The sequence below is a fragment of the Phycodurus eques genome, chromosome 21, assembly GCF_024500275.1.
Source record: "Phycodurus eques isolate BA_2022a chromosome 21, UOR_Pequ_1.1, whole genome shotgun sequence".
Taxonomy (NCBI): domain Eukaryota; kingdom Metazoa; phylum Chordata; class Actinopteri; order Syngnathiformes; family Syngnathidae; genus Phycodurus; species Phycodurus eques.
The window spans coordinates 8,190,698-8,203,641 of record NC_084545.1 but is presented as its reverse complement, the minus strand read 5'-3'; the positions used below and the strand labels follow the sequence as shown (position 1 = coordinate 8,203,641).

The following is a 12,944-nucleotide window of genomic DNA, read 5'->3' as shown; positions in this document are numbered from 1 at the left end:
TTATTAGTTATTGTGTGTAATTGTATACTGTGTGTCACTGCTGTAGGCTTCCACAATTATCAAGCGACACATTTCCTATGTGTTTGAACAGTCTGGATAATTGTCGAGTATGTCGTCCTTAGCTTTGCTGCCCTCTTGTGACATGTCTGTAAACCGAGGTGCTAGAAATATGAAGGGGAGGAAATTGCAACAGTTTGACAGTGATTTTGTTAAAGTATAGCCTTCTGTAAACCACAGCTACATCTTTATTAGTCCCACATGAGAGAAATTCAAATTACAGCAGCAAATAGCACAGCTACTATGAAAACATAATTTATCAAGATAATGCAATATGTATGTCACTGATAATTTGTCTGACTTCCAGCGAGCAGAGGGTTCAGTTCAGCTCAGTAATGGTGTGAATATGAATGTGAATGGTGAATGTAAATGGTTGTCTTGTGATTGACTGGCAAACCAGTGCAGGGTGTAGTCTGCCTTTTGTTATTAATCAGTTGGGATACGCTCCAACTACGCGCAACTCTGTGGTTTTCGAACATGGATTGCAGGAAAACAAAATTGGATGCCTTAGAAAAATGAAGTGTGACTTCAACATACTTCCTTGACACCAAGATGCTACCAGATGGCACAGATTGTTTTGGCCTGAGCATAAAAACACTGAATGGGTGAGTTTTTCAGCGAATAACAGAGGATAGGTTTAAAAGAAAAAAAAAAAAGAAAAAAAAACCGTGAACAGCAGACTATGCGAATGCCGAATTGCAAATATGCATGTGTTCACTGCAGAATAATGCTGGCAAACAACACAGGTCATGTCAGTTATTCAGTCTCTTATATGCCACTTATTTTAGTTTGGGTAACACTGTGTTAAATATTACACAATTATCCGAAAAGGGATGAAATGTATTAATGTTGACAACCTTTGGGGAGGGGACTAGGAGCAGGATTTAATGACTGTACCATCATTGCATCTTTCTGGCACTGTCGGTGCTGTCAGAGGATGCTGCATGGGATGAGAACTTGGCCGGCGTTCTCCTCTCAGACACCCACTCCACTGGGTCCAGAGGTTGATCCAGGACATGGCTGGCGCACCGCTCTGTTTGTTAATCCCACTTTTGTCTGCAGTTGAGTTGCTGCTTCCCAACAAGCCACATCATAAAAGATGTCTGACGGCACCGCTGTGTCGGAGAAGGTCTTTCAGAGCGTCCCATGGACTCCAGATGGCCTGCAGTAGCTATTGTTAGACCTTGTTAGGAGAATAAATCAAGTAGCATGTCAAGTGCCCAAATCAGTGTATTCTATCCAACAGGGAATTGAAGGACGTGTGTGTGTGTGTGTGTGTGTGTGGGGGGGGGGTTGATGTGAAGTTCTTGGAGTTGTGTAATTATAGTCATGTCACTTTCACATCAGATTGTGTAGCTCAGCTACAATTAACATAATTTGATCCCTAAAATCATAAAATTCTATGATTATACAGTCATCAGATTTCCCACACTATTATCGCCGGCTTGGAGAGTCACTCATCACACATGCAGTAACAATTGAACAATGTTTATGTTTACAGACAGAAAGGGAGGAAGGGGTGCATTCGCTTGAAGTTTTGCCACTGAGTCAAATTTATTGTTTCACTGATCCTGCTTCAATGTTAATGTTTGTGATTCACCTTGTTTCTGTAATGTTACAATGAACAGTTAGAATTTGTGTTCTATAATTATAATCAATATACAGTATCTGATGAACAAATGACTAAACAAAAAAAGAAGAAATGTGTAAAAATAGTATTTAAAAAAAATCTGTTTAAAAACACTGTAAAGCACTGTCATGCTCACATCTTTATCCTTACCCATCACTCATTAATTCATTCACATCCTTACTCATTAATTTATCAACATCCTCCTTGTTACAAAGACATCATAGAATCTTGTTAATTGAAAACTCTAAAGTGGACCCTGCTTCTCGCCCAAAGTAAGCCCTGTGACCCTGAACAGGATAGGCGGTGTATAAATGCGATGAAAATTTTAACGTTTTGGATAAAAACAGGGGGAGAATCTTGCTTTTCATTAACCAGAAATGCATTTTATGAGTGGTGTTATACTTAAGTATATAGTGATGGATGACCCTAAATGCTATTTTGGCACGCACTGAAAGCTCAGTCTTTTAATAAAATATAATTTCATATGTCTAAGTTATGTGTTCTACCTATTACATGATGACATATAAAATTAAGGACCTTTTGATGATGTCGCATAAATCATCCATGTGCGAGTGTGCAACTCAACTCCATGTGTTTTTTTTTTTTGGTAAAAAATGGGTTTTGTAATACAATTGATATGTGCGTTGACTTTAAGATATAAAATGCAGTGGTCCCCAACCTTTTTTGCGCCTCGGAAAAAAAACAAATGATGAAAAATACACCTGGCCTTTTGGCTGAATGTAGTAGTTGTAGCGAAAGCGCTGTGCTTGTTTCTTTTCAACATGCCAGTCCCATCTTGGTGTAATGGGAGACAATGACGTCCCAGAATTTTTGGGGAATCAACTGCGGCCCAGTAAGTGGGGACCACTATTTTAAGGGATACCATACTGTAGAACCTAAATGAGCAGATAAACATACTGTAAAGCAATGATAAAGTATGAGTATGGGGATTGTTTTGGGAATTTCATATTACCCATCCGCCTTTAACAAAGTGTGTTTGGTTTTTCCTGGGCTGGTGAATGCAGGGAAGACACAGTGAGAAATACACAAGCCGGGCTCTCAATACAGTTGCAACGCTTGGTTGCATATGCATAGGCAATGTGTGTCTACCTACGACAGAATGCAAATACAGTGTGCGTGTGTGCGTGCGTGTGTGTGTAGGTGTGTGTGTCTGCATGGACCAGAGCCATCTCATTTCTCCCCAGTGCCTCCTGACGAAGCCGCCATGTACTCAGTCACATTCAGCCTAAAGCACAGTGTCTCTTTTATCCAACTCTCTCTCCCCTCTCATCCCTTTCCTCGCTCGTTCCCTCGCATCACTCCATCTCTTCTTCTCCCTTTTCTTTTTCTCCTCCAATATCTACCCTCAATACCAGGGGATCCAGGGGCTGCCGGCAGGGATCGGCCAAGATGGTCCCAAGGTCTGTGTGTTGAAAGTTATACTTAGTTATCAGCCGATTGGCTATCCTCAGCCTGTTCGGATATCGCCGTCTCCCACTTTATTCACTTCATGTTCCTGAAACGTCATTTCGTTCATTTTGCAGAGATGCAGTAAGCATCGTCATTCTGTTTGGTAATGTGAAAATTGCCATTCTGTTTACATTTTGAATACACACACACAAAATTTTTTTTTTTTAAATCCAGAAACCTTATTAACAGTAATAGCATTGTTAAAATTTGTAAAGGCACCCTGACATGTAAACATTTTTTCAATGCGTATACACAATCCAGTACAGAGATGGAGGGTGCAGTGGAGTTGAGTTTCTTTTCAAATTTCTTTTTCAGAATGCAGATCTCGTTTGTTTTCACAAGAATGATAATTCATAATTTGTCGATTCAATCAGCCAGCACAAAATAAATAGCACATTTGTGTGGCATTTTCTGAATGCTTCGCAATACTTTTAATTAACAGAGGAGATGCGTTTTGAGTGAACTAGCAAGTTTTCAATCGATTTTATGGTCATTCTTATCAGTTGATGTCATCCTTGCATGCTTTGGAAAGCTTCAAAAAGCTAATTGAAGCCCTTAATCACTGAAGAAATACAATCTGTGTTTAGTTTTCATTATCATGCTGTAGTACAATCCACGTATATTTCGCACCATAACACCGTCTTTTATTCATTTGAGTCCAATCAATGGCAGCATTTCACTGGTGGACGACAAAGGTCATTTGGCAGCAAGCAAGGATGTTCAGATTAGAGATAAAGCAAATCCTAAAACTTTTTTGTTTTTTTTCCTGGCCCAAATACGACTAAAGAAATTGTTATTGTGTGGAACATTTAGTTTCAAAATAGTTTCATTTCATTCACGTAGTGTTCTGTCTAAATAGAGATAGCTTTAACCTCCTGCATAATGCATACTCCATCTAATGCACATGTTAATACTGTCGCAGCTGTATGGTCCGTCCCTCTCTCACTTGTGAGCAACATTGTTCAGATAACAAATCTGATGTGTTTTTTTTTTGGTTTTTTTTCAAGGGGAACTGCGGTGATTCGCGGGTTAATACTTGTCTCGGTTCACCAGGGCAGAAGGTGAGTTGAGCAGATTATATTGTTTCTGTCATTGTTACGATCTGACCTTTTGGCTATACAGTGGATATAAAGTCTACCCACCCCTGTTCAAATGTCAGGTTTGTGTGATGTAAAAAGATAAGACCAAGGTAAATCATTTCAAAACATTTTCCAGCATTAATGTGACCTATAAACTGTACAACTTAATTGAAAATTAAACACTCCAAATCTGTCAGATCACAGGGCATCTCCTGTGCACAACCCTCTTCATATCACTCCGCAAATGTTTGATGGAACTGTAATTCCCTCCACCTCGTCTAAGGCTCCTGTTCAAACTCAGGAAAACAGCCTCGGAAAGAAAGTTTAAAAATAAATAATAAAATAGTGCTAAGGTGTTATTTTAACATTTTAAATGCGTCTGTTACAAATCAAATGGCAAATATAGTGTCCGTGTTTTAGCTAACACCATTAAAAAAGCTCATATTTCCCAAACTAAAATAATACGAATGAGCAAACTAGCTCATTGACAACAACGACTTGTCATTGCCACATATTTCACCTTTTATATCACACTGCTTAAAAAGCTAAAAGCACGACTTCGATAGTGGCTCTTGCTGCTACGGGTTATGATAACTCCACCAATCTGCTTGCTTTCCCATTCTGCAAATACTGTATATATGTGTTATAAATAAAGCATCAAATGCCGGTTTACCATTGCCTGCAGTTAAGTTTCACTTTTAAACATCAACTGTACTTTCATTGTCCCTTCATTATTTTGGTTGGCTACTTGTTTGATAGATTGATCACAATCACCTTTGGTTGCCTCCGAGTACAGTATTTGTACGTTAGTCAGGCAATTGTAAAGTGTATTGCATTTTAATTTCAAATGCGCTAAATGTCAATGTATCCCACATCCTGCATATCAAGTATCCATCCATTCATCCATTTTCTAGGGTTAGAGGTGAGCTGGAGTCTGTTACGGATGACTTTGAGGGAGAGGTAGGGCCCACTCTGGACTGCTCCCCAGTCAATCACAAGCCACATCAGATGAACAATTCCATTCACTTCTATGGGAGGTTTAGACTCTTCAATTAACCTAACATGAATTTGTTTTTAATGTGGAAGGAAACTATAGACTCCTTTGATACCCCGCGAGACAGATTTTATGACCACACACTCCATCGTGCCCACCCACCAATAGAAATGTTGCGAAAAAGGCAATCTCGTACCAATTTACTCCCAAATTTACTAACAAAGTGTGAAATCTGGATCTGTTTAGTTGAACACAAAACTATTATCCTGTTGTATGAATGACAACAGGTCGAAACACAGGTGCTTGTATCGTCTGCCATTTAGTGAACTAGCATTTAATTGTTCTTCCTTTAACTATAATTTTCTGGAATATATAAAAGAACAAAGATACATTCTTTTTTTTTTTTTAAATAAATGAATGAAACGAACTTTGATAATTTCCCACGGCATACTAATGGTGGTTGGGAAGAAATGCAGTATAATGTACAAGTAAAGCTCAGTGCTTTTGGATTCCATTCAGTTTTGACAAATGGTCAATTTACAATCCAGATGTTTTTAAATGCCTTTGCCTGAATCCCTTTTACATTTCCAGGGGTCAACAGGGGAGACGGGGTTTCCAGGGCTACCAGGTGCCCCTGGGCACCCGGGGTACAAAGGTCATTGGGTAAGAGTCCCTAACAATAGACATAAGCAAAATGTTTTAGCCTTAAGTAAAAGATAGGCAAAAATTCCAAAGTTGAATAATTTATTGGTTTGCCATGAGGCGTCTACATTTTTCAGTATTCTATGTTGTGTATTATCCTTTTTACTTTAATGACATTACTGCAGCTTAACGTCATCATTATGCATTGCACCAAATGCGCTGTAAACCATATTAATTCCGTCTGTTTTAATACTATAGTTTGTTTTCTTTGTATTGTTATTCTAGGAATTAACATAAATATTTTCCATAGGGAGAGGTGGGAAAGACAGGCCCAAAAGGAAATAAGGTAAAATTTTTTTTTTTTTTTAAATATTACTCATATTTTATCGAAGAAGACCTAAAGCAGTCATACATCCTGTAACTAAACTAAGACATATTAGGATTCTGCCCAATCTAAAACAGTTCCCAGGTGTCCCAATAATGTCTCTGACATGTTTTTGTCAAAATACCCCAAAAATAATTTATGTAGCATGGTTTTATGGAAAGTCACTGATGGTGTAGTGGTGCACTCGCCTGACTTTGGTGCGGGCAGCGTGGGATCAGTTCCCACTCAGTGACGGTGTGAATGTGAGTGCGAATGGTTGTCCGTGTCTATATGTGCCCTGCTACTGTCTGGCGACCAGTTCAGGGTGTAGCCCGCCTTTCGCCCGAAGTCAGCTGGGATAGGCTCCAGCGCCCCGCGACCCTAACCAGGATAAGCGGTGTTGACAATGGATGGATGGATGGATGTTTTTATGGAGTCGCCCTGTCTCATTCAAATGAGCCAAATATCACCTCGACCCCTCTACTGCATAATGTCCTCAAGGTCAACTTTGTGACTTTGTCACTGTATTTAGCAAGTATTTAGACACCTATTGTGACTTTTTATCCATAAAGTGGCATATCTAACGATTCTATCAAGTGTTATTGGACACTTTTGTTGACTCAAACTCTAACAATAAAGAGTGAAACAGCAGGAATGTTCCAAATATTGCTCATTCATGTTTGCAATGTTTTCAAATGTACAGTATGATTGAGCTGTGGATATATTTGAATTTCCCCAATGGATACCTCAAAATTCCAAAGGCAAAATATACTGGGTATGCTGACATGCATCATATGGAAGTTGAGTCTGCAAACTTTTTAATGGTTTTCAACAGACAATGGCTGTTCCGGAACAGTGGTTTTAGAACTCTTCTTAGCTTTAAAAGCAGCAGCTCGCTAACAGAAGAATATACATTCCTCTACAGCAACAAGTATTTTATCCATTGCTTCATCCCACCCCCCAATTTATTTATTTATTTATTTGAATTATTGGTGAAAAATGGACGTTTAACAATTGAAATAAAGCATGGAAAAAAATAAATCCTCCTCAAACTCAACAATTTAGATGTTAAAATTTCCCATCTGGCAACATTGGCAGGGGGAATGACTGACTTTATACCGCAGCCAGCCACCGGGAGGCAGTTGAGGTCTTTTGGCTTTACTTTTGATCAGCTCTCTATATGCAGTATTTTTGAACTCCTTCTCCTGTATATGAAAGCCTCACATCAAACCATGGCAACAGGGCAGTGAACCAACAATATTATTGCACTTAAAATGAGACTGATGATGCATTACTCCATTCCAACTGATACATGTGTCCATGACATATGCATGCTGATGTGTAAGGCGATTGCATTCCATTTCTGGCTGATTGCTGAATTTCCATTCATGAGCTACAGTTGGGCACATTTAGTTCATCACTGTTGCAGAGGAGCTGAGCATGAACACATAAACTGTACGTGGGTAATTCCAGAAATTGAGCACCTTTTCTGTTCCCCCCATAAAATCCCAAAATACTAAATCATGCACTTGTTGTGTAAATAATACTTGTTCTGAGACACCTTCCTAAATATTATTTAGAATACCAAATAGCTATTGAGCACCCCCTAAAATGGCCTTCTTTACTTGTCCCTTTCTCTCGATGACCAACTTAGCGTACATATCAAAATTATAACAAATAAAATAAGTTTTGAGGAGGTTTTTGGTCTGATTTTGTTTATGTCCTCCTTGTCATTGTTGAAACATTTTCTTGAATAAGATATGTGAGTATTACGCGAATGTGTCTGAAGATGTCTCAACATACGAACAAGTCTGCTCCTAAAACCTTTTTCGCCATCTCGAGGAAGACAAAAAAAGTGAGGGACATGACTCAGCAGAAATGATCATCAAGTTACATTTTCTCTTCTGTTTTCCCCCCAACAAATTCAGCAGTAATGGAGGGTGTCATCAAACCAGTACAAACAGACATTCATATAATTTTTTGTTTTGTTAGATAGCTAAAATTAGCATAGCAGCTAACAAACATTGCATGTTGTCTTGAGCAAAAACTCTAACATTAGCATGGATTTTCACTGTAATTAGAGTGGTACTGAAGTTCAATTAGTATTCAATTAGTTTCACTTTATTTATTGTAAAGGATTTCTTCTGCAATATTTTTAAAATATGTGTTTTTCAGGTGCCTGATTATCATTATCATATCAGAGTTATCATATCAAACACAGCAAAATACATTTTATGACAACTAAAATATCTCATTAAATATGTACCATTGATGGATAAGCTGGATGAATGCAATTATATGATGATTTACTGTCTGTTTTTCTTAAAAACATAATAAAATACAAAATAAATTCAAACATGTTGGTGCCTTAATTGTCCTCCAATTCTGGAACGATCCCAATGCCACAGGATTCCGATCAACCTTTTAGTCGACCACGCTCCAAATATAGCAATCAAAGCACGTGATGAATGTTCTGATTCACTTTCTGCACTCTATATGCACGAATGGTGAAGAGTGTGCTGGCCCAGGGGGGTGGAGGAGGGAGTAGTGAGTATCAGGGCTTGCGGATGTGTCTTTTGTAAGTCACATACAAGATAGAAAGAGTCGGGTTTGTTAAAGGTCACTGCTAGCTACTTCTATCCCTTCTCTCTGTGGGGTTCTCTTATTGGTTGCGAGAGGTAAGCATGACCTTTTCTCCTCTTTCTGTCTCTCTGACACCCACACACAAACACACACGTGTGCACACACACACATGTACACACACACTTCCATCCGTTGTTGTATGCATTCAGTCTCATCTACACACACACACACACACACACGCACGAAACAACACAAGAAGAAATTCACGTAGGATGTAAACAAACAGACACAAACTTTTACCTTAATTGTGATGTGTCTCTTTTCAGGGGGACCGAGGGAGAGATGGAGAGCCAGGGACTCCTGCTATACCTGTAAGTCTGGGCTTCTTCTGCTTCCACTAGGTGACAGTAAACTTTATGTTTTTGTAGCTGCTGCAGAGGGACTGAAATGGGAATGTGTGTTTGTGTGAATCCTAATGCGTTTATGGAGAACAAGTGTGTGCACATGGGCACGGGGATGAGGCAAATCCTGCACAAGAACAATGTCTTGGCTTCAAGACCTGATTTGGGAGTTACAGCCTTTTAATTTGGCTTGGGGATCATATTTCTACCCAGAATCCAGTCCAAGCAGTGACCGTGCCCGTGCTGAGCCCAAATCATGGAGTGTTTCTTTTTTTCCACTCTGTCTGTTCAAAATGTAAAAATAAAAACAAGCCATAAAACAAAACTAACAACGAACACAAAACCCCACAGTTATATTATGGGGATTTGACTGGTTATTGGAGAAATATAGTCTTTTCCCAAACCACTGCTGACATGCCCTTGAGCAAGGCACTATACCCAAGACTGTGTGACAGATGTGTGACAATATTGGATCTTCATCATCTCCTCAGGGAATAGAAAGCATTAATCATCCAGTATGAATATGAATATTATTAATAGTTATACATTTTATGATGATAACCTGATTGCCATTCCTAAATCTAGTCTGATTATTTAAGATTGTTCAGAACTGGCTCGTATTTGTTCCTGTCTGACCAGGTACGCTTACAATACGATAAGTACGACAGTGGTGCCTTGAGATACAAGTGCAACAACATTGCCTTAACAGCCCGTTAGCTTAACGCTAACATATAATGGAAAGTGCCGCTGACATGCTAAAGGTTAGCATGATTTAAGCAACAGATATTTGATCACAAACGATGAAGCAACACATGTAGACAGAGGCAAATTTTCTTTATCCTCTACGAAAAATGACTAATATTACACCATCTTACTGAGTCACGTACAGTAGTAGTAGTAGAAGATGTACGAGTCTTCCTCGTTTGTGTCTGCATGACTGTATTATACGAAGACATGCACACCAGAAGGAGCAGCACAATGGAATGAATTGCAGCATTAAATCATAATGCACAAACTGTTTAATTCTTTACATTCTATTTAATTATGTTATTACTCTGTTTTTATCAAGTACAATATTGCAGAGAGATATTTTTACTTTTTTCGGGCAGAGGCTGGAATGGCTTAATGGCATTTCCATTCATTTGAAGGGTGAAAGATGATTTTAGATACAAGTGTTTTGAGTTACGAGTGTGGTGACTGGACAAATTAAACTTGTATCTTAAGGCACCACTGTATTTGATACGGTCAAATTGTAATATAAAGAATTTTTCAAGATGCTTTCCCCTAGAACAGCTTGGACTGGTGAGTGAAAATACAGTAGAATGTTGAAACATGCTTATGTATGCCATCACTGTCGATAACTTGTGGCGTTATGATGATACACATTTCTGTGTGATCTGCAATTTCCAACTTCCAAGCCAAGATTTTTATTTCATTATTTTCCTAATGACACTGAATAAGTTCCATTTGAGACAGAGTCCAAGTATTGATTACTGGGGTATTGATCTTCACATCCCCCGAGAAGGATTAGGCAATGAATCCAATCATAGTGCGTGTGCAAGTGTGTGTGTGTGTGTGTGTGTGTGTGTGTGTCTGTGCGCGTGTGTGTGAGCCACTGTAGTTTGTGTCACATGGAGACATAGTTGTGTAATCTGGCCGGTGACACTTGAGAAATGTAAAGCAATTATATTTCTCAGTGTGCAGGTTAAATGTTGACTCTGTTAAGTCAGTGTTGGGAGCAGCACAGCCTCCATGCAGCAAACTCCCAAAGTCAAACATATCAGCAGTGAATCACAAATGTGTCACTGCTGCAACGTGCATGACGATTTGTCTTCCAAAAGACTTCCTAATTCCCACGGGGTAGAATAAGTAGGGCTCGGCAGTGCCTGGTTTTCCAGAAAGAAAACAGGACTTTTGTCTTCTAAGCTGCAATGACTATAATAACAATATTCATAATCTTTTCGAAATATTGCATTTTTAAAACAATGTGGTAAGTCAGTTGTGAAATGTCCAAAATATTATTCCAAGACAGACTCATAGACTCTACAAGGTCCTAAAGGAGAACACAATTCCACAAAGCCAAAACACAACAGAGAGGCCAGCTGAAAACTTTTTTTCCTTTAAAAATGTCTAGCCACGTGACAACAAAACGATGCCGATAGAGACTTCAGGATTTATTTGTTCATGTTTGCATGTGCAACTTTGTGGTTTTTGTTATAATTTGTACACTACAGTATATTGTTTCAATCACTTCCCATTACATTTGACCATTGGTTGCATAACATAATATCTACATCCCTTCTATTACGAAACTTGGGTCCAAATGAGATTTTATTGGTACAAGTATAAAAGTTATGCTTGTTTATGATATATCCATCCATCCATTCTCAACACCACTTATCGTGATTCGGCTCGCGGGCCCATCCCAGCTGAATTTGGGCGAAAGGCGGACTACACCCAGAACTGGTCACCAGTCAGTCGCCGGGCACACATCGACACGGACAACCATTCGCACTCACATTCACACCGTCACTGAGTGGGAACTGAACCCATGCTGCTAGCACCAAAGTCAGGCGAGTGTAGCACTACTCCATCAGAGATAAGATATATGAAAGAAAAACTATAAATGATCATTTGTTTATTTGGAATAGTAGATGATACATATATTTCAAAGAAATATCATAGAAGCACTCAGCCATACATGAAATAATATGGATCCTTTTGTCCTCGTTTGGGTTACGGTTACAAGTTACATTTTGTTCGGACTTTGGAACAAATGAGAACAGAGTGGACCATTCCCGCCTGAAGTGTTTTTGCTTGCCAACTGTGGGAGGGGGCTGCTGAGCTTGTTCAGTTTTCCGGTGCCCCGCTGTGTGTGATTTTGAATCATCAAAAGTTGGGCCTGATTCACATGGCATCTCACGTACTTTTGGGCCGCAAGCAAAAAAGAGAAAGATCAACTAAAAACGGGAAGGTTTATTTGCATGTGTTTCAGACTTTGTTTTATATTGCATTGACATCTGAAGTGGCGGCACGGTGGATGACTGGTTAACACGACCACTCCACAGTTCTGAGGTCATGGATTCATATCTGGTCTCTGACCTTCCTGTGCAGAGTTTGCATGTTTTCCCCGTGCTTTCGTGAGATTTCTCCAGGCAATCCGGTTTCCTCCCACATTCCAAAAACATGCATGGTAGGTTAATTGAAGACTCTAAATTGTCCTTTTGTGTCAATGTGAATCTGAATGCTTTTTTTGTCTGAATGTGCCCTACAATTGGCTAGCATCCAGTCCAGCGTATCTCACCACTTGCCCGAAGTCAGCTCGGATAGGCTCCAATACACCTGCGACCCTAATGAGGATAAGCGGCGTAGAAAATGGATGATATCTGGAGTTATGTGTTTTTTTTTCGTTTCTTGTGGGTTTTTGCCTCCCGTGTCTGTTCCTTGTCATTGTCTCCCCTTGGTCAACTCTGCTCTTCCTGTGTTGGCTACTTCGTTTCCCTTGTGGCTTCCCAGCAATCCCTTGTCCTTTGATTCGTCACTGAGCTTGTAGTCTCCAGCAAAAGTGGCACAAAGGGCGGCCGAACACGAATGAACTGTGGGCCAGCGTGTGGGGTTTTACAACTAGTTTTCATGATTGGCTGACTGTCATCAGCTAGTTTTGCTGTGATTTGAAATTTGCAGGTGAACGGCGTCGCAGAACTGCAACGTAACGGCCAATCAA

The 12,944-nt window shown here is 39.5% G+C and overlaps 1 protein-coding gene across 1 annotated transcript in view; it reads left to right on the top strand.

Annotated features, from left to right (window-relative positions):
• si:dkey-225n22.4 (collagen alpha-1(XXI) chain) overlaps positions 1 to 12,944 on the top strand; it is a 52,295-nt gene that overhangs the window by 27,019 nt on the left and 12,332 nt on the right. The window contains exons 21-24 of the mRNA XM_061666291.1: positions 4,165 to 4,218; positions 5,822 to 5,893; positions 6,183 to 6,218; positions 9,146 to 9,190. Coding sequence (XP_061522275.1) covers positions 4,165 to 4,218; positions 5,822 to 5,893; positions 6,183 to 6,218; positions 9,146 to 9,190 — 207 coding nt within the window. The remainder of the gene's footprint in view (positions 1 to 4,164; positions 4,219 to 5,821; positions 5,894 to 6,182; positions 6,219 to 9,145; positions 9,191 to 12,944) is intronic.